We start from the raw sequence: 27,675 nt of genomic DNA, 5'->3' as shown, positions 1-27,675 counted from the left end.
CCGGTTTGGGGTTTGCCTAACCAAAACAAAAAGTTTGGTTTGTTTTGGAGGATTGAAGGTTTGCAAGTTTTGAGTGTTGCCTGTGACTGACCGTTTCTTGGCTAGACTTTATAACTGATGTTGCTTCTTATGTGGCAGTTCCCACATTTCATACGTCGCACACGAGAAGTAGACAGAGGTTAGAGCGAGAGCGTGAGTATGAAGAGTACGCCGAACGGGATAGTTACACTCATGCAAACACCCATGGAATGCCCCACCATGGAGGCGACGATTATCGGATACCAGCGAGAGACCACAGGGCGGCTCGGGAGGAAGAATACCCGACACATAGGGGATCTTCAAGGAGAGCGCTGAACGCCATATAGTGGAGGCTTTCTACGGAACAGCCAATTGAAGAGGAAATGCATGATGACCTTTCTCCCAGAGCGGAAACTTATTACAAACCTCAGATTCCGAAAGAGTACAGAGACGAGCGGCTGCGCCACGACGAGGACCGAAGGCGAGTGGAGGAGGAACGAAGATACGGCGAGAGGAGCAGATACCCAGAAGATCACAGATACGAAGATCGGAGATACGTCGAAGACAGGAAGGCGATCGAGAAGAGTAAGCAAGAGGGCAGGAACTACCGGAAGGAGCTACTGGAGAGGTTTGCTGATATGGATTTCGAAGAGCATCATGACTTCCGAACGCATCAAAGATACTACGAATAAACCATCTTAGATAAATAAAGATTTTGGCCTAAATTACTGAAATTGTGTACAAATGCATTCAGAGTATCTTTGACGCATTCTTCAATGGGATGTTCCGTAATTGTGATTAATTCTTACTATAAACATTAAAAATTTTGACCAGTTTGGTGCCATATTTGAGTAATAGCTCAATTTTTAATCAATCTATTATTGACATAGAATATTCAAGCTTTAAACTGTAGCTATACTTAGGATTTTTAAATTTATTTATAAGGAATGGTATATTGTTGAAAGCAGTATAAATTTATGTATTTTATATATTGTAAAATAGCTTAAAAAAGAACTGAGATATTATACTTTTAACGGAAAGTGTACTCATCTGTACTGGGTTATCGTTTCGTTGCGTTCTGTTTCATAGTTTCATGATACCTACGTGATATTAACGTCAAGTATTTGACTGAATCTAGGAAATCTAGTCAAGTTGAAGTTTGTGCACTGCTGTTAGAAATGTTATGAGAAGTAGATAAAATGCATGAGGCATCGAGGCTTTTGAAGAATAGTTACGAATTCATGATAAACCGTATAAGATATCGTAATATTTTTTAATAAATTACTAGACCTTTTTCCGTGGTTTGTCACCTACCCGACTTGGTTCTCTTACAAATAATGTTGATGACAATCAAAGTGTGTTTTCTAATTTAGCGTTAGTTTAGATCGATTTGACACCACAAATATTCCGAGTTTAGTTAGAATCTGATTAGTTAGAAGATCCCGACGACGTACAAAATTTTCGTTAAGTGTAGGTGATAAAACCACCGAAAATAAATAGGCTTACAAACTGTACATTTCGAAACTGCATGTGCCACTATAGTGGTAAATATCACTGACCAATTTCACTACACAACAAAATATTTGTATAGGAGTAGATCTGTGAAATCCTTTTAGGTTTTGCACTTGGCCCTAACAAAGTTACAAGCGACAATTATCATTTAGTTAGTGTGTTGACGGGTTAGAGGAATTATTGTGACTTTGTTAGCTGCAGTTTCTTTTATTAGTCAACTTAGAACCCCGGTTTTCTTTCAAATATTTTATTGTATCTAGAGTTAAATACTTATAACAAGGTTTCATATGCTGTTGATATTGAATGAGTCTATTGATATTTCAAAATATAAGTAATTAATATTTAAATAAAGAGCTAAAATTTGATACATTGTAAATAGCTATTAAATATTGAAAAATCTATACTACTGAGAAATTGTTTTGTTGATTTGTATCGAATAGCTAGATTGGGTTTTGTTGTTTGTGTCATTGATTTTGTATATAATCTTAGTTGGATACGTTTATCTAAATGCCTTGCTGTTATACATGATTTCTTTTTATATAAGTATCAATTCAAATCATATGAATGTAAGAATATGGTGAAAGGCACTATTGATGTGCATTTTTTCTAAATAAAATACCTATATTAAAACGAGAAGTAATAAATTTATTGTATTCAGTAATCGAACATCCAGCCTAAAAACATACAAATGTTCACCTACAAGTTTTAAATTTCGTTAAAATTCAACATCGTTTCAGACAACCATAATAAAATAGATTCACCTACATTACATTTGTACACTGACATTATTTACACATACTAAAATACGTATTTTACATTCAGATAAAGAATATAATATTTTCTGCAGCTTTATGTTTCGCCCTTGGGCGAGTCCTTCTGACTCACTGTGGTAGACATTGATGCCTCAACATTCTCATCCCGCTCCTCTTCCTCATCAATGATGCTAATATCTCTAATCGATGGCCGATGACTCCTTCGCCACCCTTCAGGTACTTCAGGAAATTTAGTCTTGGTGAGCAGCCGAGGTCCGCCCAAAATGATCAAAATCGCTCCAGTCGGCGCAGTTAGAATTATAGACATAACACACACCATTAAAATTTTCTCGGCATAGTCGTGTTCCTCCGTGTTTTCTTTCACCACACCCAGCGTCAGCGGGCCCAAGGCGGCCTTAAAAATCACTCACAAAACACAAATTTGAAACAAACAAACTCACCTGAACCGTGGCCTTTGACATCCACGCTAACGCAACGAAAATTTTCTCCTTCAAGTTTAACTTGCAGCCGATTCCTAGTAAAACCGTCACGGCTATTCTAATAACAATCCCGGCAATTAAAATCGCCACTCCAATCGAGACAATGTAACCGTCGAGTTCGTCAAGTTTGACTTGGGCTCCGGTTATGCTGAAGAGAACAGGTTCGAAGATCATCCAGAAGATTTCAAAAGCAGTGGCAGCTGGATTATCTTCGATTTCCCACCCTTGTCTCGACCAACAATACAGTGAAACGAAGGCGACCGAGACACATGCCAAAGGCCCTGCGCCCCCATAACCGATCAACTCGCTCCCGAAGACTGAAATCATCCCCCCGACTAGCAACAGGAGGACTCGCAAAGGAACCATGAAGGGGTCGTGTCTCTCCGGGGCGTAATTGCAAATTATCCCCCAAAGTAGGCCAAATCCGAGCCCTCCAAGCACAGAAATCGGCCCTTGGAGGATTTGGAACGTGAGAGAATCGTTCGAAAACATGATACTCTTAACAATGCCGAAAATCGCAACTGAAACGGCATCGTCGATTCCAGCCACGGCTATGATAAGTGTTGGGATTCCTTTTGCCACGCCATAGCCCCGCGTCCGCAGTCTGAAGAGACAAGGCACCACCACAGCTGGGGACACGGCTGCCACGATGGTTGCGAGAAGAAGGGCAAAATCCCACGGTAAGTCGAGGAAATAGCGGCTTAGAACTGCAACAATCCCGGTCTCGACAACCCACGGTCCGAGCCCCAGCTTGATCACGGTGAATTTGAGCCGCTTCAAAGCGTCCGGTTCCAAGTCAAGCCCGGCCCTGATTAGGATAATCACGAGGGCAACATGTCTGGAAAAAAATTAGTCCGGGTTTTAACAACCTGGTTACTCACCGTAACTCTTTGGTGATGTGGGCAAACGAATCGTCAATGTTTACGATGCCCAGGTTTTGCAACAGCATCCCGGTGAAGAGCATGCCGATTAGCGCCGGTAGCGTGGTGAGACTCATCAACCATCCCCCAAAGTGTGCACAGATGCAGAGGAGGATCAGCTGGAATAAATGCCCACCTGGGGCAGCGGTGGCCCCGACGATGGCGTAGAGGATGCACCAGGATAGCGTCCCGATGAGGGCGAGCGCGATCATTCTGGAGAACTGGCGGTACGTGGGGCAGAAGGGGTAAGGGCAGATTCGGGGCCACACGGGAGGCTGCCACGAGGGATGGGTCTCCTCTTGCCGGCATTTGAGGCAGAACAGATACCACCATGACCTAGAGATTGGTCAAGTAACGCTGATAATTGCACAGTTCTACTAACCTATCATCGTTTTCTTCTTCGCCGGTTTCCGAAAAGCGCGTTTTTGAGTGGAGCGATTCTGTGACTGAGTTTTTTTTCGACCTGAGGTCCCCATTGACTTGTTTACCACTATCTGTAAATATAACTTCTTTCTCAAACATGATGGTCACTGGTATCTTTTCACGTGCACTTTGTTTACCTCGACTGGAGGCAAAAAAGTCGCCACAAAGTGAGAATATCGACAGATTGGCACTTTTTGCACATGTCAAGGAATTCGCAGAAAAAACTAATTGTCGTGAGTCGGAACGTTAGCATTGTTTGAAAATGGACTTAACGAACCAATTAGGCAATATTGTAATAAGCTTACTCTTGGTAGCGTAACTAGGAAAGCGTAAACAATGCAAAAACAAATATGTGAATGGTATTTGTCACTATTGTTGTTTTGGTCTAATCGTCAATAAATTAACACGTCTTGCCAAAACAGGCAATAAAATTTCGATTTTGGACCATCTTTATACCCATTCAGATTCTAGTTTAAATGAAGAAGATATCTAATAATGACACAATATTTTAAGGTCTTTCTTCTCTAAGAATGTAAATGTAAATAAATGAACTACTTTATGCACAAATTAAGTTTTTATCTCGAATCTAATGCTTAAAAAGAATTTTGGTGGATGAACTAGCTGTGCTTCTGCTATAAAAATAAATTTGCTACAAGACGTTTAATTTACGTAATATTATTGGCCACCGAGCTATAAACAGGCCCGAGGGTAAATCTGGTAAATATAGAAATAATAGTCCGATTATAATGTATCTGTGAGTAAATAACTAATTAGTAGGACATTTTTGTGGGTCAATACTCGTATATACTTACCCTCTTTTGGATAAGGTATAGCAGGGACGCGCGTTTATTATCAAATATGTGCCAGTGATAAACAGTTATTACAAAATTGAACACACAAAATTATTTTCGGTGATTGGCTACGGTATGAAGTGCAATAGAAACAAATTGTTACCCCAAGCTGGCACCACGTAACAGCAATACGACTTTGTTCTCTTGATTTCTTCTTTGCCTTGATCTTCGAACGAAATGTGGGTCAGAAAACAACGTTTTATTAGAGAATATTAACTACATTTTTGCAATGAACGCCAACAATGGACTTTTTCTCACTATTCGTGGGTGTTTGAAATAAAACATTGTGGTGGTCGGGTAAGCGGCCTCTTACCGGTATGGGCCGACAGGCTGAGATTTTCCACTGGATGTGCATTGTGCAGGATGCTTTTTTTCCGCACCGGTCCAATTTCCGCATGCTCCGAGTTGGCGGACACTTTCCGACTTCTCGGAGATTCGAACGCTAAGTTATCGTGTCCGTGGAGACCTTCAATTATGCTAACTTTGCGATTGTGTGGCGGAACTTCTAAATGGGAAGTCGGTGATGGTTCGGATGAAACAATCGGATCTTGGTCCACTGACATGTCTGCAATAAATCACTAATTATCGGCAGCTATTTCTCGGGAACGCGTCATTAATATTACATGGCGACTTCTTAAGATAGCGTCAGTGTCATTTCTCTTGAACTGTTAGTTTAATCGAAAGAAAGCACATGTGCTATTATAATGCACGTTGTGATTCATGAGGGTCTTAAGACACGTAGAGTGCATAGAAAGGATGTCCGTTAGCACCATTTACGGGTGCAAGAAAGCGCTCATTTCGCTTCATGAATCACATAATACATATGTCTGATTTTTTAAGTCGGGTAAAACGTTGTCTTCCATGGGTGGGTTTCAAGGATCAGGAGACCATTGTCTACATACCACAAAATTTTCTAATTACTATTATTTTGCATTTCTCACGCAACGCTAATGAATCATTGTGGCGATGTTGTTCAGAATACGCTGATAAAAGATTTATTTGCAAGCGATCACTTCCGTAAAATTGATTATTTGCACTAGGGATTTTCAATAGAAATCATGGCGTAAGTGCTACGATCATGACAATGACCCTAAAAATAGGTACTATTATTTATTTTTTATCAACCTGTTAAATAATTTCATTTACGAATGTCACATGTTGAACAAACACATTTTAAATCATTCGTACATAAAAAACAAATTAGCACTAAATAGTTAGTGTGTGGCGAAAAGTTAATTGATTGATGAATTTTAAAGGTGAAATAAAAATTCTACAAAATCAACTTTTATTAAACAGTACTATTAAAAGATTCCAGAATTAAAAATAATACTCTCCTGACTTTCCACATTTTTATTCTTAATCATTATTAGTTCATTACCTATCCATTCGGCGCTACTGAAAAAGTATTTTTAGCACAATAAATTATATACCTGTTGTCAAGAGATACAAGTATATTATTTATGAGATTTATGAATAAGTAACTGTCATATAATTGTAAAAAGTAAGTTTTTTTAGTTCCCAGTATTAAATAAATATAAGTGTAATATGAGACCAAGATAAATCGTGTACGAAAGGAAACTTTTAATTGAATAATATATTGGCGAATCTATTTAAAAATTTTGCAAATTTAGTAAAAAGGCATTAAGAAATAAATACTCTTGTAAAAGTAAATTTAATTAATTAATCAAGATTTTAGCATTAAGCTGCTTACTTTAATTGGAAGGGGAACACAGTAAGCTGTTTTTTAATCTTCTTTAAATATTCTTCATTCAAAGATTTTTTTAAGTAGATTTCTTTTTAAAATCCGTGCAAACAAAGTAAAAATTTATTCAGGAGATAAATGAAACGTCACAATACTGAATTCAAATAGCTGAAATTAATAAACTGATCCCTTTATTACAGTTGCTATTTTTAACATTTTTATCGTCTTGGGAAATGATTAAGATTTTCTCATTTAATTCATAAATCATTATTCAATAAAAAACACCTGGATTATATTTGTACAAAAACACCAATTAAGATCTAAAGATAAATCGCAAACGTAAATTTTCGTCCTATTTTGGAGTCCTTGAAGGAAATACGAAAATGTCACTCTGAAAAATTCTCGAGCTCTTATTAATTCAACCTTGCGGTTAAAATTTTAATAAACGAATGTCCCTGACGTCCTGATAACTCAACAAATCTAAAAGGTTTAGGTCGGTGCGACTTTTCATTTTCTTGCTAAATACTAATAAGTAAAAGGGAGCAATAAAATAAATTAGAAAATCAACCCAAACAACAGATAAAACAATAAACTGGCATTTTGCGGTTGTAAAATATTTATTGAACAGGTAGTAGAATTTTGTGATCGGTAGACCACATCGTAAATTAATTTCCACATTTTAACATTAAACACATTTTTATTGCACTGTTTCTAATTTCGTTCGGTTTTCCAGTTTCAGCTGAATTTTAATCCAGTCCTTATTGGGTAGTGATTATAAAATGCTTAAATCTTGATCAATCATGGACTATAAATATTTATCTTCCATTTCATACATAAATTGTAAATTAGAGCGCGTTTTGCACCTGACGACTTTGTCTCCAGTTCAAATGTGTTCTAATTTTAACACTAATTGAAATCTTATTGACTTTTGAGGTACAGAGAACCCTCATAAATTTTTCAGGAAGGAGTTGCATTTTGTATACGTTCGTGACTGAAATGCAGCAAGCTTTTTCCCCACGATTATAGACCACCTGTTTCTGGGTTTTTATTGCCACTCGAACGGCCGCAAGTTCTTGCAAATTTCGATCACACCGGTCAGTTTTTCATAATCAATCCGCAAAATCTGGGATATGAAGGAGGAAGAAAATATTCAAATTTTGATTAGTTTTAATTTGGTGGCTAAAGATTTTCTCAGCCCCCGACTTTAATATTAAAAAGAATTGATTGTAGTTTCTCGTGTTGGTGTATTTCTATATTTAGAAACTGGGGGAACTGAATGAATCCAACTGTGTTTTAGAGTTTAACAATAAGAAATAATTATGTAAAACGATAATTGCTAACAATTTTGTTTGTTATTGTTTCGTGTCGCTCGTATGACAACTCAATGTCTTTCCCGTCGTGGAAGGAACTAATCGGAAATCGAAAAATTCCAAAGATTGGTTTAATAATGTAATGGATGGCCCACTGTTGATTTAAAGAGGATGCTTCCACCCATTAGGATAAGTTATGGGCCAAAATTAGCCAACAGTTTTACGACATATTTAAAATATTGCGCAAATAATCACGAAATTGCCCTACATAATTCGATTAGGATAGTTGTAATAATTTGATTCATTGCTACCCGGACACATAAAACAAACAAAACATCACGCTGAAGACTTAATGTCGCGTAATTAACACGTGGAGCAGCTATTAACACATTGCTGTAATTAGAAGAAACGCTGCATAAATTCTCCAAAAATTTATCTCGCATTTCGGGCTTTGTGCGTGATTTGCGCCTCGAAGCACTCAACACAATCACGAAATTGGAAGAAAATGAATGTTAATTCGCGTCATTAGTTCCAATTTTCCTAACGCTGCTCACATACAGCCCGGAACGAGGGGCCGCTTTAATTAATTTTGATTTGAGTGAATCACAGTTAATTACCTGGAGTTTTAACTAAGTCTTCATTCCGACTGAAGCATCACATGCACTTTATCGCACCGAAATCTTCCCACAATTAATAAATAATCGGTATTGAATTTTATGGCACAAGCGCGTTTTGTCCGATTTCAAAGAGCTTTTCACATACACTTGCAAAGTTCACTTTTCGTATTGTTGACTGAAATGAATGGCAGGATGGCATGCGCTACCTTATATATCATAGTGGTAACGTTACTTGTACTCGCGACGAATTAGATGGATTAACCTGTACAGGTTGTACCTCCATTTCATTGTACCTGCACCAAAGCGGTTACGTCACGCTTTTGTACCACGCTGCAATCACTAATTGTTATTGGCATGTGTATTGTGCTAAGGGATGTGTTTACAATTAATCGAGATTTTTCCGTGTGACGCAGGGAGCAGATGACATGCGAGTTATTGAACCGGAGATATTATAATAATTAAATAATTTGCTATTCTATTGACGTTTCGACACCGAAATAAAAACCACACGCTAGAAAGAATTCGAAAACTGCACAACTTCATGATTTACAACCTCCAACACACGCATTTAGACAACTCTAATCCTTTAATTCGCCCGCCCTATTCTCCCGATTTTTTAAATTTATGATCGGACAAATCTGGGTCTCGGCTCATCAAAACATGTTGCAATTATCGGATATTTTGATTTTATTGCGTTTAAATTCGACACTTTATTCAGCAGTTTGTGCAAATTACGACGGGACAGAATCCTTTTAATGTAACGTGACTTCGAACGCACATTAAACGGTGCAATTTAGGTACCGAAATTGCGTTTCGAAATTTCTACAAGGTTGGCCGATCCTTCAGCTACTTTTCGAGAATTTGACTTTATTTGTGCCTGCAGGTATGCATCACATCGTTTTTAGTTGAAATAATTCGAGGGAATTGGAGCGTTAACAGTAAATGTCGCGTACGATAATGTTGATTTTGCCATTTTTTATCAGACTATTTATCCCTGTCAATTTCTTATATGGTTAAAATGGGTCCCCTTTCGGCAATTAAATAAGTTTTGGCATTTTTCTAATTTCTATAAAAGTAATAGTCATTGATAACACGAATTAGAATTTTATTTTATCCACTTTAAATGTTTGATTAGAAATTGTTAGGAAAAATTATAATGACAGTTGGCTGAAATGATGGTAATTCCACTACAAATATAGTGTTAGTGACAGATAAGACACGCCCATTTTGTGTAAAAGAATATTGGTTGACCATATTAAAAGTTTTAATCGATTAGCTATTTCCAATTAGGCAATTTGTACCTATTTAAAGCACGTACAATATATCTTTATTTAGTAACAAAAAATATACCTACTGTTTACGCTTAGATCAAGTGTTACTTGTCTAACATTTTACAAATTATAAAAGTAGAAAAATACTTAATAGGAAAATGTTGCCCCTCAACAACATTAATTACTCTATCGAACTTACAGTTTGAAAATATCTAGTTTAGTAAACTGACTACAGTCAGACCTCTATAATCCGAACTAACGACTTGTTTTCCTAAACTAAATATTTGTAATCCATGTTAAAAAGTAATATTTTTTAATTTAAATGACTGGATTAAAGAGATTTGACTGTAGTATAGTTCTAGACCAAAAAAAATTGTGATAGAGTCTTCATTTTTTTTAAATTAAGTAAAAATAAATATTTTGAATTCAGACTTATCTTGCGTTTTATTTTTCAAATCCTCGAAGATTAATAGTTAATTCCCGGCAATAAAAACGAAAACTAGAGAAATCCACACAGATCGATTACTAAACCATTAATAATCTGCTAAATATTTAATTCCTCTATTACGGTAGCTTAAGTCGATAATACGCAGTCTATTATTGTAAGATTTAAATAAATTCCATAATTCGGATAAAAAATGTTTTGTTTATTGTCTAGAGGAATATGAAGCTAAAGTTGCAATCTTTCGATAAGAGCACTTGAAAGAATGTCAATATTGAACTTAATCACATGATGTATTTTTTGCTAATGACAATTAGTACGCTATTTGCTAAGCAATATTGATTGGCGAATAACAGTAGGATTTAATTTTTCTCATGTGACTTAAAGTTTTAGCTTTGTCGGAAATTCACCCATCAGTTTTAGCGTGGCGGCAGTTAGCAGCAATTTGTTTTATTTGCCCACGCAGAAATGCCTATAATAGGCGTTAATTCGCGGCCCGTCGAATTTGTTTAATAAGTCTAAGCAAAGTGTATGGTGTGACCAGAAAACTAATTGCTAACGTTCCCTCAACTTTTCAATGCAAAGCAGTTTTGTGCAAACATGGAACTTACTTGACTTCACCCGAAAAATGCGTATTTTTGGTGGCTTCATCGGGGTTGGGGGTCGTCTAGCGCTGGGCAGCGCCTCATTTGGGTGCGCAATGTGAGTGCCGACTGCACGTCCTACACCCTAAATGCTGTGTAGTGGACAATTAATAAAACAGTCGTTTATAACCATGTTATTCAAGTCGGAAATTTGCGTTTATGTGGAGCACAAAGGCGAGCAACGTCACACGTGGTGCGGATCTCCAAGGGGTGTCAGTTTCAGGAATTTGAGCGATCGATGATTTCGGATCAATATTTGTCAATTAGCCGCGAGGTGCTAGGAGTTTCTGAATAGTTTAATTAGGGTACTTAGTGTGTAACGTGATCGAGTGAATCGTGGCAAGTACGAGCGCGGATCTCAAAATATTTGCTTAATAGATTTGGGTTTAAAAGGCGAGTTATTAGAGCGAGTGTCGTAAAATGATCGGTAAATACGATGATGTTCGTCAGGTGGTGTGGCGAATCAATAGTTGGTCCTAAACTAGTTATTTCAGGCTGTTGCCATCGTGGTCCAATTAACTGGGATCCCTGATGGGAAATGGAAATCTTCTGCCTCCCACGAGTCACTTTAAACCATTGTATCTTTGGTGCTGGAGTAAAGTGGATCAAATATGTGTCAATGTCAAGGGAAGTTATTAAACGGCTTATCAACACAAGGAAAATTATCGTCTCTAGTTCGCGCAAAAATGAATGGGGTAAACAGCAAACCATTACAAGGAGAATGAAAGATGCAACCGTCATAATCGCATTTATTATTTAAACAATTCAGATGTCACATCGATAAAGGATGTATTCTTGTACAGTAAACACCGTATCCTTTAATGATATAAAAGTTAAAGGAGTCGCTCCACCTCACCACATCTCCGAACCGAGCGGTATAAATATGCGACTGATTCAGTCATTGGCAGTAGAAAAATCGCATATTTACAACGGGATTGCGGCAAATCGTCCTCGGATTACATCGTTGATAACTGAAAACCGAAACTGATTGTCTAGACTTGCATTCGCAGTTATCAACAATATAAAAGAAGTAACACGTTTTGATTCAGCACTTTGTTTATTTATAGAAATTTACAAGTAGCACCACCGTGCCATAATACTTTGTCATAAAATTAAACAAATCCCTCGTTACACTTGGCTTTATTGTTTCAAAATGCAAGCTAAAATTATTTTAGTGTACATAACTCAATTCCTAGATTTTTAATAGAAACTCTGAACCGCCGGAAAACAAAACAACCATAGATAGCATAGTCGGGTGCCAATCTTGATACAAAATATATTTTGACGCCGCTTTTCGAACAAATGGGTTTATTGATGCAGTTTTGGTCCGCACTGATCGTATACTTTTGCATTAAATTATGGAAAAAAGTGTGGCATTGCTTATAGAAAAATCACAGACGCGGTAAACGGTTTTTATTGGGTGCGACATGCACACATAAAAGTGAAGATTAAAAAAACATTAAATAATAAAATCGCTTTTAATTGTGTCATCAGCTCCGTCATAATCAAACACACCAAGGGAAAGATTAATTTTATTTGATTGGTATAAGTTACACAAGAACAATTTTTTCGTGGATTATGAACTCTATAAACACAGATTAAGTTGAAATTTATTCAGACCCAACGTAATGAAATTTAAATATTTATTAAGAAAGCAGCGCAGCTTCTTCGTTTTCGATTAACAAATTTTAGTAAAGTTTAGCGCTCTAATAAACAAGTTAAAATGACTGATTGCGAAACCAAATCAACAATGCAGATGATCGAAATAAATAAACACAAATGTTTTGGTTTGAGCACATACGTTTGTAATTAATACATGTTCACAAATACCCTCCCATAATTTGATCAGTACTTCGATTTACACTTTGCATATGGAGAGAATTGAATCAAAAAATAAGTTATTCTGAATCAATTTACGCGTCCCATTTTCGGTTTAAATATTTGTTTAAATTATTTTATTTAAAGAAGTTGTGTTAAGTGTGCTGGTTTTAAATTAAGTTTATTTAAAAATCAGGTGTCCCAAATCCTTGGACTCACACAGAAATTAATATATTTCCAGTTCAGTAAAATAAGAAATTAATAGTGCACAGGATAGAGGATTAAATTCCCCACAACTGGCTGTAAGACTGTAATTTTTATATAAAAAAAGAATTAGTTTTTGGTGTCCCACAGCCATACCTTTTATTTTTTTAATCAATATCAAAGCATCATATTCCGCAGTATTTAATCCTCTGCTGTTTACGCATTTTTTGTGTGTAGATGAGAAATTATAGATTCAACACCAATCTCAAAAAAGCGCAACAGTTTATCATAATTTTATAAATTACATAGCAATTAAAAACATTTTGATTTTTATTTAAAAAGCGGTTCAAACTTAACGTTTGGCCCTCTGACTATGCCACCTATTTCAATAGATCCAAAGGCAACAAAAACCGGTCCTTCAATAAAACCGTCACGTCTGAACGCATGACAATAAATTTCTGACAATCACAGTGCGATTACTATTTTAAAAATCAAGTTCAGTCCGATATGATTTTGATTTTCAGTTGTAATATTTTGATTAGTCCACAACAGAAACCTGACACTCAAACAGAAATCTCTTGTATTTGGACGCGTTTTTTCATAGTTCCTGGCGTAGTGGGGGCTCCTTGCGCCCTCAGAATCCCTGTCTGGTTGCAGGCAGCCGGCGGCTGTCCTTTGGGGGGCGGTGGCGGCTCGGGGATCCCCGGACTGGTCACCGGGGGCTTCTCCTGGTTAGTGGACGTGACATCAGGCGGGTAGCTCTCTATCCTCTTGGCCGGCGGCGGCGAGGAGTTGAACTCCTGGAGCGGCAGCTCCGTCATCTGCACTTCCAGCCGTTTATCGCAGCTGAACTCCCCCCCGTACGAGGTTTTGAAGCTGCCCCTCGATATCTCGTAGGGCGATTTCCCCCCGCATTCGTAGGAAATCTGGCGGGATTCGAAGGCCTTGTCGTAGTTTTCACCGGAAGAACTGCTGCAGCTTCCGGCTTCGGCGAGTTCTTCTTTCTTTTTGTTTTTGCTGCGGTCGCGCTGGTGGTAGATGCCGGCGAATATCACGATGTTCAGCAAGAGGAGGAAACAGCCCACTGCTATTGTTACAGTGAGGGCTGTTGTGTAACTTTGGTAGTGACTGGACGCTAGTTTCCTGAGCAAGTTGTTGTTGTTCTTGCTTACGCTTGGGACGATAATGGTGTTATTAGGGGGGCATTCGGTCGTCGTGGCTTGGAGGGCGGTGTCGGACTTTGGGGGCGGCGGTGGCAGCGATGTCGTGGCCGGGGGAACACGCACCGTTGTCGCTGGGGGCGGCGCGGCTATCACGTGCACCAGCGGCGGCTTCTCCTTCGTCTGGGGACGGACGGACCCTGCAAAATTATCTCACATAAATGGAAAATGTGCCACTTTTTTTTTTAATGCATTTGGTGGAAAATAAAGTTTTATAATTCCGGAACGAGCGAAGATAAATGATGTGAATTTTCATCGCTGAATTTACTCGCAGTTGATTTTTCTTTACCTATATTCAAGTAATTAGAACGTTACCGTCATAATACTGCTCATCTTCCTCCTGGAAATGATGATGCCTCATTGAAACATCGTCTCCTTCGCCAGGTCGGTGCAGTTGGGGTATGAGATTCAACCAGAGTGACATTTTATGTCCTCGGTAATGATTTCTCATCTCCGGACGGTTTCCTGTAACACGTACGAGTGGTTACTTGAGTCTTGCAGTAAAACTACTGCAACGTAAGAAAACTTTAATAGAGACGTGGATGTTTTATGATGTTCCTGACTTGTAACAGAATTGTTCTTTCAACGGACAAGTAATTGGAAAAGACTATTTGGCTTTGAAATCCCCCAAACAGTATGAACCAAAATCGTAAAATTGATATACTGCTAAAATAAATATAATTTGTTTGTGCGAAAGTTTTTATTTCTTTTCGTTCTTTTTATCCATATTTTATCGACAAACGCTGATGGCCAAACTGCGGTTTTGGAGTCGACTCGATCAATAATTAAACAAGTTGTCCGACGTTTGAAAAGTTTTGTTAGATTAATTATGCGAGTAAAAATGTTCAAATTGTGGGCGCTATGAGTGCCATAAAAGAGTTTCCGCCCGCAGAGTGAAATAATAATTATTTGTTTGAAAGTTTTCATAGCGCAATTATGGAATAAACCTGCATGTGGAAGAATACGGAGTTGGGTTAAAAAGTGATTAAGAGGGAACGCTTGAAAGTTGTTGTAAAAAGTCCGGTCGTCGGGACATCTGGGTCGGTTTTAATTGAATAAGCCCCGGTTGCAAGCAAGGAGCCGAAAGGCTATTAATCACGATGCAGAAACGTTATTGAAATCGTCTGATTTTTCTAATAATCGATGGTGCAGCTTTGCGCCGAATTAATTATTCAGAGTGATTGCAGAAAAGTTGGCAAGTATTCGAGTGCGACCGCTTAGGTGATGAATGGGACGGGGCTCTTATTTGCGAGGAAAAACACAACCGAAATTCTTAGGAAATAATTTTACAAATTCATTAATCTCAATGACACGATATTTTAGAATCACTTTTAATTAACATGATTTACGAGGAAATTCCACTTTAATTTCGTAACTTGAAACTGTACTTTGGTTGATAGAATATCGCCACATATTATTAATAGCCCCTTTCGGGTGACGCCGGAACTGCTTTTATTTTGAATCCCTCGTTTTCGTGAATAATTTCCCAGTGTACATTAGTTAATTAAAACTTCCTACTTTGTACATTGCTAATTAGTAAAAATTCCGACTGGAGAGCTTTATTTGCTTTACACTTATCCGGCTTATATCTAACAAATACGGCAAAAAACCAAACTCGATTTTACGACTAAAAGCTTCTTCTTCAAAAAATTACGATTCGGGCGAACTTTTCCGAAAAAATTAAAAACTCCCCTCACCTAGTTCCAAGTAGAGTTGGTTGATGGTATCATACGTGTCCCAGTAAGGCGTGTTCATTTCTTCGTGTCCTTTTTGCGAGTTCTTGGCTTCTGACGCTGATGCATTTGGAACGGCGCCATTTGGGTCCCTGAAAAATAATCCCCACATCATTCTCCTTTTCCCTTATTGATTTAAGTTGGCATTATAGTTAAACAGGTGGAGCTGCTATTTTATCACCCTGTTTTAAACCCCGCCACGTTAAATCGGCAATATTGCTTTTTTCGGTTATAATAAAGTTGTATCTGGAACGACTTATATTTTACCGCTATAGAGATATTTCCTTCAGGAGGCGAGCTTATTTTATTGACCGTAAAAATAATGTTTCAATACTATTACGTCCGAACCACCAATGTTTCAGATTATATCTGCTTTAGAAACAAACCTCTTTCATTGTTACGTTTAACCACCTCGTAAAATAACCGGATATTGAGCCAAATACAATGAGATTGGCGGTAGCAAATCTGAAGACAGCCTTCTACCCTTTGGCTGTTTAATTTGAGAGTAAATCTCGCTCGAACAAATTGTTGCGGGCTCGGGAAAAATTGATGAAAGTGGCGCGGCATTTGCATGATTATAGTGAAACTTAAAACTCTTCAACTTCCAACTCGCATTTGCAGACCGCGTCCTTCCGATGAACACATGGAATCCATTCAATCCGCCGTAGATCAGTCGGAAAGTTTGTTAATTTTAAAGTTAGCCAAAATTCGGGTAAAATCCGGCCGCGATTGCGGCTTCGCCTGCCTAAATTAACCCAAAGCTGTTTGTTAAATTTCGATCAGTTAACGTGACCCGATGCGAGCCAGATTTGCCAAAAAACTAAATTGAATAGTGCATGGGTTTTCCGTGTGGGATGTTTCAGCGGTTGATCAAGCAGGTCCTGTGAGTAAGTCCCGGAATCATGTAGGTATTATAGCAACCTCACTAATAGCAGCATCGCGGCAGAGACGAGACCAATTTTAGTGGGTCGATGCGTTTACCAGCCACTTGAATCTGTAATGAAGCAGGAGAGAAACCCTGGAAGCAGTTACGATGTCACATCGGTTTTGCTCCGGGCATGTCATTATCTATGAACTTCATATCTTCGAATATCCAACCGCTCCGGTTATAAATTTGCGGATACGCCGCCATATTGCCTCGCTCCCACGAATTGTTTCGAAAATATTAACATTATCGTTTCGTGTTCTTCGCAAATCGGTTTTCTATTGGCGCGCAATCACTTACACTCATCTGTCAGATATTCTCGCCGGTGATATCCGGCATATCTGAGGTGACAGAACATTCAGCGATTCGTTCGAAACAATTTCAGGTGTCTTATTTGCTGTCGACCTGAAGATCTATCGCCAAATCGCTGAGACATCATCTCGGCACCTTTTTCAAATGCCAAATGCGAGTCGCCGTTGAATAGCAAATAGTTGACCCGAGTTTAGAATTTCGGGATAATTATTAATTTAGTTTCACGACAGAAGTGGGGCTATAAATTCGGACCTGTCTTTCAAATCATGAAATATATCCGGACGAAAACTTACAAAGCGCTACTTTACAAACTCCATTATTTCGCTACTATAATTAACTACTAATTAGAAGCTCCCGACTTTTATTTACCGATGAGGAAATTTCAAATTACTGGTGGGCAAAAAATCCAAGCTTCAAAGCGTGTGCAAGCAATCACACTGTTGACGCATAGATTTAATAACATGTCTATCACTTTCCGTAGCTGAAACTTATACACATGGGACAAAACGTAAAGTGGAAGCGTCAATTTTCTCGTAAAATGCGGCGAAATACATCTTAAGCGATTCTAGTACACAGTTGCCTTGAAAAAACACATTCCGCGAGCGTTTCGAGTACTTCAAACTTTACTTAATTTATTATTGAAAGGAGAGTTAAAGTTTATCAAGTATTTCGCACTGACTTGCTTTCGAAAGTTTGATGTAAAATCCCACAGGATCGAAATTTTTGTTTGAAATCATAAACTTGATTTATTACTAGATTTATACAAATCTCTCACATATTTCTAATTATCGGCAAGTTATTATTTTTTGCCGCTGCTCTGTGTATTAAATTATTTGCCAAAATATTTGCTATTTTTTATTATAATCAAATAATTAATTATTAAACTTAAATACGACTGTACGACCGGCAGTTTGTTAATATTTTAATATAGTAGTGCACCTTGATATTATATAACTCTTGATGCGTTTACAACGTTGTATTACGGGCTGCCGAAGGTAACTTTTTTATTAATCGTATTTCCAAATGAAAGTATATGTTGATTATGTGGGAACATAAAAATTTTGTACATTAGATTCTTTCTTTGATTTCCTCACGATTTTCCTAAATTTTTCGAAACAAGTTCCATCAGTTATTTAATAACTAAACATCACACAAAAATTCGGAAATTACGAATTTTGAAAAAAAAATTAAAATAGTATTTTGGATTGTTTGCTTAATACGAATCTCTCTGCACAAAAGAAAATACTAGGATATGATAGTGGTTATTTTTATCCAATCATTTATCCGCATCAAAGGCAAATTTCTAGTTTTGTGAGTTGGTCCCGCCCTAGAGCAGGTTTAGCGTCTCATTTGTACCTCGCATGCCTAATATGACCAATAAAAATCACCTCCTTCCACTTCCCTGTGTTTATCTGCCGTACAAAAAACTGCAACACATTAAGTTGCTTGCCATTGGATAATGGTGGGCCAATCCACTCCCAATTGTAAAACGGACCAAATAAAAGGTGCTTAACAAAAAATGTGTTTTATTAATTTATTATTTCGTGATAAATAATTGCCAAGCACACTGGCATAGTTGGTTACGAGAGAAAGAACGCAAAGTCAGTGTTCAGAAAAATTTCTAGATCGATTTGCTTTCGATACTGATTTACTTTTCATTGGCGAAATCTCCGAAATAAGTTTTTGCGAGGTGTTGGTTTCAGAAAAGCATTTTGTTTGAGGTAAAAACTCGTCTTATTCTGGGTCGGTAGCAGGAAACTGTGTCGTGTTAAATTCATTTAAATAATGAATTTGTGTCCTTGGGGAGCCTGGGATATCGTGTCTAGTTGTAAACTAAAATAGTGTGGAGTGTAGTCGGCAAAATTAAGTTGACTACTGAGACTGAGATTTTATCCTGCAAAGCTAATTACAATTCAAGATTAGTTCAGTCGGTATTATTTGATGACATTCTCATTTTCATATTAGAACAGTTGGTGCCGTTATCGTATTGAATTATTCAAATATTTATCCACGTCTTATCATATACCTTATTAATTCGAAATGATGTTGCCCTAGTTGCCATAAATTGTCAACCAGTCCTTGCTTGGGTTTATTATGCAAGATGCGCATTTCTATCGCCTAGGGAAATGCAATTGTAAACTAGGAAATTAGAAATAAGTTGGCTAACAATTGGAGTGTATAGAGTGAGAGCAATTAACGAGAGTTATAAGTTGTCTCAAAGTTGGTTAAACGGGTTTATAGAATTGGAGGTCTTTAAAAAATAATTAAACATTATTTGTGAGCAGTAGTGCTCTATTTTCCTTTGATTACTAAACTTTGGAGTCTGTAATGAGCTGCTCGTATTTCAGCATGGGATAAGAACAAACGGGGCAAGTTTTTGCACAAGTGTTAAAAGTGAATTTAAATTAGTTTTTTATCGAAAGCTGAATCTGCGCAAATCTTGATCCTCGCTAATTTAAATTAACATTTTTCACGCCAAAATTGAATTTACTTCAAAATCGTAAAATTTTTACACCGTGTCGAAATGACTTAATCTGGCAGCAACACGAGATTGCTTTCGATTTCGCAAAAATCAAATTTCCGCGCGTCGTTTAAAAAATGCAGCAAGTCCTAACAGATGGGGTCGTAAAGTTTTCATCTGTGTTTACTGGGCGGAGACAACAATCTTATATAATATTTATGTACTGTGGTGTGGCTTTATCTTTACTACAACACCAATGTTGGCGAGATATTGCGCCAAATTTTTCAAATGGCCGCTTTATGGCTCGATACTCGCTCGTTACCTCATCACGGACTTGCAAATAGATTGCACTTTATGGCCTTGATATTACCACTAAAGTCCATTATCTGTCGTTTATTGTTTTAGCACCCAACAAAACAACTGCACCCCGATAGCGCCCAGCATAAAACAAAACCGAATTTTACACGCCGAGCTCACAGATTTTTCGCATCACCTAATTCTTTATCGACCAACCGGCAAGCCTTTGCAGCAAAATAAAACGCACTGCATAAAAAATTTCTTCTTTTATTTTAGACTTTTAGCACAAAAAATGCCAAATTTTAAATTTTATAACAATGATTTTTTGAAGAATATTTTTATGGCCGCAGCTGCATTTGCACTTGGGTTGCGAAAGTTTTAAACTTCGTCTGAAGTTGCCTCAAAGAATGTTTAACAAATGCCGCCTCCGTAATCTCGATCGTTGCAAAAAGAGTGTACCAGCACGGAAACACGCGCTTGACACAATGTCGAAGCGACTTATTTATGAACCCCTTAGTTCACAAGATGAATTAGTACGAGATAATTATGTGTGCGTAAGATAGATAGTCAACGATCACTCATCAAGTAATGTCGCTGACTTTTCCCCTTACATCCAGTTATTAAAACCCTTAGGAAGCATCCATCAGATGCTTTTGACACGCGAACTTTCCCTCTATAGTTGTCAGGAATGACAACTACATTACTGAAACGTGTTATAAAAGATGGGTCCAATTAGCAAGGTAAGGAGACCCTTTTGGACGGCGTCTATTGGCCGCATAAAATAATAATTAAACATTGTTGTTTGAACTCGATGGGAGTAACAGGGCCGTTATTAAGTTTAGTTTATGAAATGAGCGCCTAATTATAACGTTCGTATTCTGACGGTCCTCTGGCTGTTGTACAGAAAGGGATCGGATATTCGCTGATCAATGTTTGCCTAACTAAATGACGCCAATGGAATAATTATATCCAAGTTAGTTATTTTATGCAGTAACAATTCCTTTGATGTTAACACCGGACTAATTAATAGTGGGTTTGTTTAGGTCTTATCGAGATTTTTAAACCATTTCGTTGATTCCTGAGTCTGAACCATCTCTTCCGGTTTATTGCCGCTAATAATAACCGGTCGGATGCTGATAAATCCTGTAAAAAGCGGATTATCTTCCGTAGATTAGCCGAGAGCTTATTTCTTTCGTTAGGGCTTTAGTAGGTGTACCGGCCTTGTTGGGGATAAGGAGCTCGTCTTAGTGGTGGTGGAGAAAGGCGTCCTTATCGAAATCCGTCCCTAAGTAATTATGGGGTTAACCGAGCTTTATCAAACGTCGCGGCCAACTAGATGAGCGAAGTATTGTAATTAAGTTTCTAATGACCCATTCGACCTATTTTAGACAAGTAGCGAAATAAATGAGCTCGAGTACGCATCGAATTAAATCGTTGAATAATGCAGAAGTTGGCCGTAATAAACGAGCTTTCGGTCTTTGGAAAAAGCAATTTCGGCTATTTTTATTATGTATACATGCATCATTCTTGCGTGTGTTTACGCAGGTTAGCCGATATCATCCCCTTTATTGCGGGGAGCGACAATGATGCACTCACCCCTTTCTGGCGAAATTGCTGATGTAATGGATGAGAGTTTTCGAAACTGTTACATCGCTGTGGCTGTAGTTGTGTGGAAAGAATGATCCGCCGCCAATCAAAGGAAGGCCGAGGATGTAGGGGAGATCCTCGCCTCGCACGCTGCCGGCCCTCTGAAATGCAAAACAATCATAGAAGGGGTTACAGTGGAACCTCGGCCTAAAAATCTTTTAAGTTATCAAGGTTTTGAGATTCAACATTGCTTATAAAAAAATTATCACCACAATCGTATTGATTGTTCGTCATTTTTTTTGATTAAATTTTATGCTTAGCGTTATGCTAAGTATTAAAAAAACATAAGAACCTATTAAAATATTATTTAATTATGTAAAATTATGTAAAATTATAAATTTAAATATTTGAAAATACAAATACCAACAAATATCTCTATTACTTAAAATTCCTAATAAATCCAATGTATATATAAATAGGTGTACACATTTTTAAGAGTGAACGTGATATAGTGGTTCGACTTATTGAGATTTTACTGTATGTCAAATTGCACCCTTGAGAAGGCGACTAAAAAATAAATAAATAAAAAAATATTCCGGCGTATCCACCATTTTCAAATTTTTAATAATTTGATAAAGATGTTCTAGTATTAGCTATGTCGTAAAAAACTGAAATAATATGCAAAATGATCAGTTAAGTTTACTGTAACAAATCGTTTTGCTCTACGACTCTTAATTCTTGAGTTATGTATATTTTAATAAATATCCCGGCGCATCCACCATTTTGTAATTTTCAATAATTTTATAAAAATGTTCTAGCTTAAGCTAGTTTAAAAAAAAGCTGGTATAATACGCAAAATAATCAGTTAAATTTACTAAAACAAACCGTTTTGCTTTACGACTTCCAGTTTTTAAGTTATAAATTTTTTTGTTAAAGATTTAAGTACTCCTCTATGTCTGTATGTCGAATCGCACCCTTGAGATGGTAACTAAAAAAGTTCATTTGCAAATCAAAGTCTTGAAGTAATTGCATCGCAAACAGCGGCTCGTGTTTAAAATGTCCATTTTAAATATTAATTTCAGCTCCTTTGTAAAACTTCGGAAAGCGGCGATAAATTTTGAATTTGTCGAAGAGAGGAAGCAGATCAATAAGCTAGATCAAAATTTTCTGATTTCGCTTTGCCCGCTCTTTCACCTATTTATTTTGGGCCACTGTAGCAACTTTACAAACACTAATAAAAGTCACTGAAATAAGATTAGCAGTGATAAAAAGGAGCAAAAGTTGGCCTAGTAATAGGCAAGGAAAAACCATGATGCCAATAAACGAAATTACCTTCACCCATGTTAGTTTTTTCCCTTGAAATCGATCCGGCCTTTATGTTGAACATCATCGGCAAATTACCGTCTGTATAAAAAAGACATTCGTCTGGCAATTTATGTCTCGGAGAATTAATTTTTATCTAGGTCAAAAGGGTGGAAATAGGAGTAGAGATTGCGGCGTCGCCACACATTTCCTAATGGGTCAGAGTCAAGTATGCATACGTTACACCGATGACCGAAACGTGGCAAACGCGACAAACTCTGCATACATACGCTGCTGAAAGACCATTAATGCAAAGCCCTCATCTGCACAAATAAATATACAGCAAGCTTACCTGTTTACATAACGTGTATTTTATAAAAACGCGGCCGGAAGCTTATGCGAAAAATGAAAAGGGTGGCGAAGAGCTTTCAGGGAGCCAATCAACCATGCATGAAACCGAGATGAAACTTTTGTCTTCACAGAATATGAGCTTTCATGCTTTTAAGCACTCATTATTACTTCTTTTAAGCGCGAATTGACAGCTTTCATTACGTGGCAAGAAACGCAGGAAGTATTTACTAAATGATAAATGATGCAGATATCACTATCTTTTCTGCGCTTGCAAGATGAATGTCCAAAGGAATCGCTTTATATGCAGCTTGCTGTGCACCTTCCCATACAGAATTTTAAAATATTAAATTTAAGTTTGAGAGGATAAGGGGAAAAATATACCAAAATCAATTATTTCCTTTGATTAGAGTAATTCTCGTTTTATGATGTTCTTGAAATTTTTTTACTTTCCGTCTTATTACTTATTAAAGTTTAACGACCAACATTTGCATGTTGGAGCGGCAAAGTTTTATGTCCAAAATTTTTCACCTATCACATTCTCATAAGAGAGCTAATTTTCGTAAAAGTTCTCGTTTTTGTGAACTTTTCTCCCTTGACTCCTTCAATATTATGCCGATGTTTATGTGTTGGGATATCAGTCTTGGAGGGAAACTCCTCTACACGCATATTGATTGACCTGATCCGACAGCGAGTGTAGCCTCAAGAGAAAAATGTCATCTTAAAAAAGTAAGTATTCAAGTTTATGTTTTGTGTCGTCAGGCGGCTGATCGGTCACAGGAAAACTCCTTTCGTCATATTGTTGTCTTTTTCACCCTTATTAAATATAAGTAAATAAGTTGGCGAATGTGCCCTTTGGGGAAACTGTCTTTACTGAATAGGGAAGTTTATGTAACTTAACAACCTTGGGAGTTATACTGGTGATTCAGAGTGAGGCTTTTGTTATTACACCAAAAAGCCCAGCTAAAACAAAGCGCGAATGTGGAAATACAAGTTTAATACAGACAGATGGTGGAACAAAAGAAATAAAAAAATAATTACAACCAAAGCTTTATTTTCGGTTCAAAATGTGAACAAGCGACAAAATTGCAAATTCTTCACAATTCAGCCCCCGGCGTGCGATAAATTAACAAGATTGAACACTTTATGAAGACTTCTTAAATAAAGCCATTAGGAAGTTTTTCCACTCCACCTGATAAATTTTTCAGTTTAATTCGATGCCCGTTTCTTGGTTACCGTTCCTGAAACCTATTGTTATGAAAATCAGCTTCAGCTCTTGTGCTATTTAATTTAATAATCACGTTTAATTGGTGCAGTGTGTGGCCAATTCTGCGAAAACATGAAATAAATTCCTGGCCTCTTTGTGCCTAGCTTCAAATAGTGAAAACACGAGAAAACGAAAAATGTGTTTGACGGAAAAACCGCTAAAAAGCATAAAGCAATCAAAAAACAATTACGGGCATACATTTTCATGTAAATTTTTTCTCGTAGTTTGCGGCGAACATTTCCAACTTTCGGAGATAGAATAATGCTTTCGTTGCCACAACATTGCCTATTTAATCAATTTTTCGCCGCCTCTTGGGCTCAAGCTTGTTAGCTTGCAGTGCTGAACTATTTAGATAATTCTTAGATTAATCATTCTGATGTCCTCCGTTCTCGGCAAAACTCTCAAAAAAGACGGAACTTTTAATGGAACAAGCTCTGGGTAGGTAAATAACCTACAAAAAGCACGCGCGGTTCCAATACAATACCACAACTCGAAGGAAGTTTAACAAAGGACTTTGTCTTACTGCCTTTCGAATACATTTAAGATTACCGAGCTTTGATTAGGACTGGGTAAATATATACACCAAAGTTTGGTTTAAGACCATAAATTAAATTTGACTCGATTCGGACTCGGTTTTTTGATTGCAACAAACAGCAAACATTTAATTTCGGGCAAAACTTCAACAGCGAATGAAACGGATAGCAAGTCGCAATAGTATATTGCGGTTATCTCTGCCAACCCTTTGTATAAATATTGCTTCAACATCTAATAAACTACGACGGTCGTGGCCTACTTTCGCAGGTACTGTATGTCAGATGGTTCATTTATCTTGTTGCGATCTGGGGCCTACAAACAGCTAATCCCTTAACTTTTCTCTAGTTGCGGGTCTCTTTTCAGTTGTCTTATTCCGTAAAAAATTGTAGTTGGTAGATAATTGTTGTAGATTTAGATTATTTTTAATTTGTTGTGTAATTGTGTCATTGTGTTATTTTTTAAATTTTGTGTTAAATTAATCAATTCCACGTTCGTCTGCAAGATGATTTGAGCGATTCTCGTCCATCACTAAATGAAAAAGTAGTTGGTGAATTATGAGCGTATCGCATATTTATCCAGATATGGCTATCTTGGCAGAGCGAAGTCCTTCATGATTTACGTGCATAATAAACTATAAATTCCTGGTCCGAAATTTATGTTTATTCAAACATCCGCTACCCGCTCATAAATAGCCCCAAGTTTACGTCGATTTTACGAGACATTTTGTCTCAAACCTACCATTGGAAAATCCCTGTCTCCGGTCTGGTGCTGGAAGTGCAGAAAAAACGTCTTTCCGCCGCGCATCGAGTGCAGATAGCCCACCCTGATGAGGGGCGCCGCCGTGTGTCCGTCGCTGAGGACGTCCAGGGTGGCGTCCCTCACGCTGAGGGGGTTCTGAGTGGGCCGCTCCCAGTCGGTGTACTCGTTCTTAAGGGTCGAAAATATCTCGTTCAAGTGGTAATAATAAGAGTTCCTCACGTATGTCCTCAAGATTCTGTCACGCCTCGTTTCGTTAAACCCGAACTCGAGATCTTGCGCGTTCAAATCCAGATACGATTCCGTACTCGTTAAACCAAACAAAAGGTCGCGCTCCGGAAAATCAGCCAGTTCGTATCCGGCAGATGTCGCCACTGTCGATGTGCTACCGGCCGGAGGGGCGCTGCTGGGGTTCAGGAGGATCGTGCCGTCGATGAAGGGGGCGAAACCTGGCAGGAAACAAACAATTAGACACGAGTTGAAACACTTGTGCAGATTTTCGACTTTGATTTTTTTTTATATTTTAAAAACTATTTGTCGGAGCTGATGCAATACGTAGAACGAATCGTAGAATCTACTGGAACAAACCGTTTTGCTCCACGACCTCTAATTTTTGACTTATGAATATTTTAATAAATATCCCGGCGCATCCACCATTTTTCAATTTTTAATAATTTTATAAATATGTTTTAGTTTAAGGTAGTGTTGTAAAAATGCTGGCATAATACGCAAAATAAACTGCAAAATTCAATGGAATAAACCATTTTGCTCTACGACTTTTAGTTCTTGAGTTATGTATAATTTCATAAATATCCTGGCGCATCCACCATTTTTCAATTTTTAATAATTGTATAAATATGTTTTAGTTTAAGGTAGTGTTGTAAAAAAGCTGCTATAATACGCAAAGTGAGCCACAGAATTTATTGAAATAAACCGTTTTGCTTTACGACTTTCAGTTTTTAAGTTATGAATTTTTTTGTTGAAGAATTAATCAAATAGCTGCCCTAATTCATCAATGTTTTTTATTTTCTCAATTACTATTCCAAAACTCTTCAAAAATGTAGAAGTATTTTGATGTAAACCTATGTAAAATGATCCGGGGAGTCGATTGGCGTAGAGAAAACCGCCAAATTGCCAATAGTTTTTAAGTTGCGATTTTTTTTGTTTTACCTATTTTTTATTTGCATTTCTTAAACACCTGCTTCCTTCTTTTGGGTATTTTCATGCAAAAAAACACATTCATACTTCTTTAAAAAATAGGATAAAAGAGTTATGCGCTAATGAAATTATACGAAAGTATAATGTTTCGTGCATTAATCTTTTTAAAGTTGGAATGCAGTAAATTGAAGCTTAAATATTTATTAAAATAAGTTTGTTGGATATTCAGGCGCCCTCATGTAAAGTTTTAAAACGCTGGTTTTATTTACGTATCCGCGTAAACTTGCAAATTCTTGCTCGATTTGCAGTAGTAGATGACAATCTTTTGCATCTATCAGGAGCCATTTGACAATTGATAGAGATTTGAAGATGGCGCCGTTCCCTATAAAAATGGCGCTGGCACTATACAAGCCATAAAATCAGTCGGAAAAATTCAAAGTTTGTTCATGTTTTTCAGCGAGACACATCGAGTCAAAAATGTCGAAATTTAAGAACCACTTCCCTGTATTGGCATGAGCTTTTACTCAATACGCAATAAAACCGGAGCGTCTTTGCGGATAGTTATCGATCGCGACTCCGGCGTTAAATTAAACAGAATACAAATTAGAGTGTACATTATCTTTCACTATTTAGGTAGAAAGTTAAACAGCAACACACATAATAGATTTAAGTTTACAATATACCATTAGCAAGTTTGCAACTAAACAAAGTCAATATCCTCATTTTACGTCCCGAGTGCAGTTGAAGTTCTTTGCGAGTCCAAGTCGAGAGAAACCTTTGTAAACGTGATA

At 37.4% G+C, this 27,675-nt stretch overlaps 3 protein-coding genes and 1 long non-coding RNA gene across 22 annotated transcripts in view; 2 read left to right on the top strand and 2 right to left on the bottom strand.

Moving 5' to 3' along the window:
• Ca-beta (Ca2+-channel-protein-beta-subunit) overlaps positions 1 to 2,166 on the top strand; it is an 82,283-nt gene extending 80,117 nt beyond the window's left edge. For 13 of the 14 annotated variants that reach the window (XM_008196171.3, XM_015980448.2, XM_015980447.2 and 10 more), the window contains one exon: positions 139 to 2,166. In XM_008196171.3, the coding sequence (XP_008194393.1) occupies positions 139 to 365 (227 nt within the window). In that variant the 3' untranslated portion in view covers positions 366 to 2,166. The remainder of the gene's footprint in view (positions 1 to 138) is intronic. The other variant, XM_015980453.2, reaches the window with a different exon arrangement.
• On the bottom strand, positions 2,155 to 11,071 carry Nha1 (Na[+]/H[+] hydrogen antiporter 1). 5 transcript variants are annotated; one of them, XM_015980445.2, is made up of 7 exons: positions 10,930 to 11,071; positions 5,290 to 5,541; positions 5,080 to 5,142; positions 4,085 to 4,196; positions 3,664 to 4,038; positions 2,744 to 3,620; positions 2,155 to 2,697 (listed from the first exon to the last, which is right to left on the bottom strand). In XM_015980445.2, the coding sequence occupies exons 1-7, from the start codon at positions 10,967 to 10,969 to the stop codon at positions 2,380 to 2,382; spliced, it is 2,037 nt and encodes a 678-aa protein (XP_015835931.1). In that variant the 5' UTR covers positions 10,970 to 11,071; the 3' UTR covers positions 2,155 to 2,379. The 5 variants fall into 5 exon arrangements, with proteins under 5 accessions (XP_015835931.1, XP_015835932.1, XP_008194398.1 ...); XM_015980446.2 differs by lacking the exon at positions 10,930 to 11,071 and adding an exon at positions 8,606 to 8,841; XM_008196176.3 differs by lacking the exon at positions 5,080 to 5,142.
• Positions 11,072 to 11,265: 194 nt separating this feature from the next.
• LOC103313279 (uncharacterized) lies at positions 11,266 to 12,093 on the top strand. Its single transcript, XR_511485.3, has 2 exons — positions 11,266 to 11,403; positions 11,457 to 12,093. It is a non-coding gene; the product is annotated as an uncharacterized LOC103313279 (long non-coding RNA).
• The window catches only part of LOC663865 (neuroligin 2), a 103,090-nt gene continuing 87,415 nt past the window's right edge, over positions 12,001 to 27,675 (bottom strand). For both annotated transcript variants that reach the window (XM_015980442.2, XM_015980443.2), the window contains exons 8-12: positions 25,709 to 26,175; positions 21,529 to 21,680; positions 15,902 to 16,029; positions 14,520 to 14,669; positions 12,001 to 14,344 (exon numbers count right to left, since the gene is read on the bottom strand). In XM_015980442.2, the coding sequence (XP_015835928.1) occupies positions 13,548 to 14,344; positions 14,520 to 14,669; positions 15,902 to 16,029; positions 21,529 to 21,680; positions 25,709 to 26,175 (1,694 nt within the window). In that variant the 3' untranslated portion in view covers positions 12,001 to 13,547. The remainder of the gene's footprint in view (positions 14,345 to 14,519; positions 14,670 to 15,901; positions 16,030 to 21,528; positions 21,681 to 25,708; positions 26,176 to 27,675) is intronic.

The sequence above is a fragment of the Tribolium castaneum genome, chromosome 5 (assembly GCF_031307605.1).
Source record: "Tribolium castaneum strain GA2 chromosome 5, icTriCast1.1, whole genome shotgun sequence".
In the NCBI taxonomy this organism is placed as follows: domain Eukaryota; kingdom Metazoa; phylum Arthropoda; class Insecta; order Coleoptera; family Tenebrionidae; genus Tribolium; species Tribolium castaneum.
The sequence above is the reverse complement of the archived record's forward strand: the minus strand, read 5'-3'. Positions and strand labels throughout refer to the sequence as shown.

What these genes read in the sequence shown, in the direction of transcription:
- Nha1 (XM_015980445.2), bottom strand. Translation starts at nt 10,969, where the DNA reads ATGAAGCCACCAAAAATACGCATTTTTCGGGTGAAGTCAA. An exon ending in TTACGTGGTGCCAGCTTGGG is followed by an intron (nt 4,197 to 5,079) that starts GTAACAATTTGT and finishes TTATATTTACAG; the next exon opens with ATAGTGGTAAACAAGTCAAT. An exon ending in TGTCAAAGGCCACGGTTCAG is followed by an intron (nt 2,698 to 2,743) that starts GTGAGTTTGTTT and finishes GTGATTTTTAAG; the next exon opens with GCCGCCTTGGGCCCGCTGAC.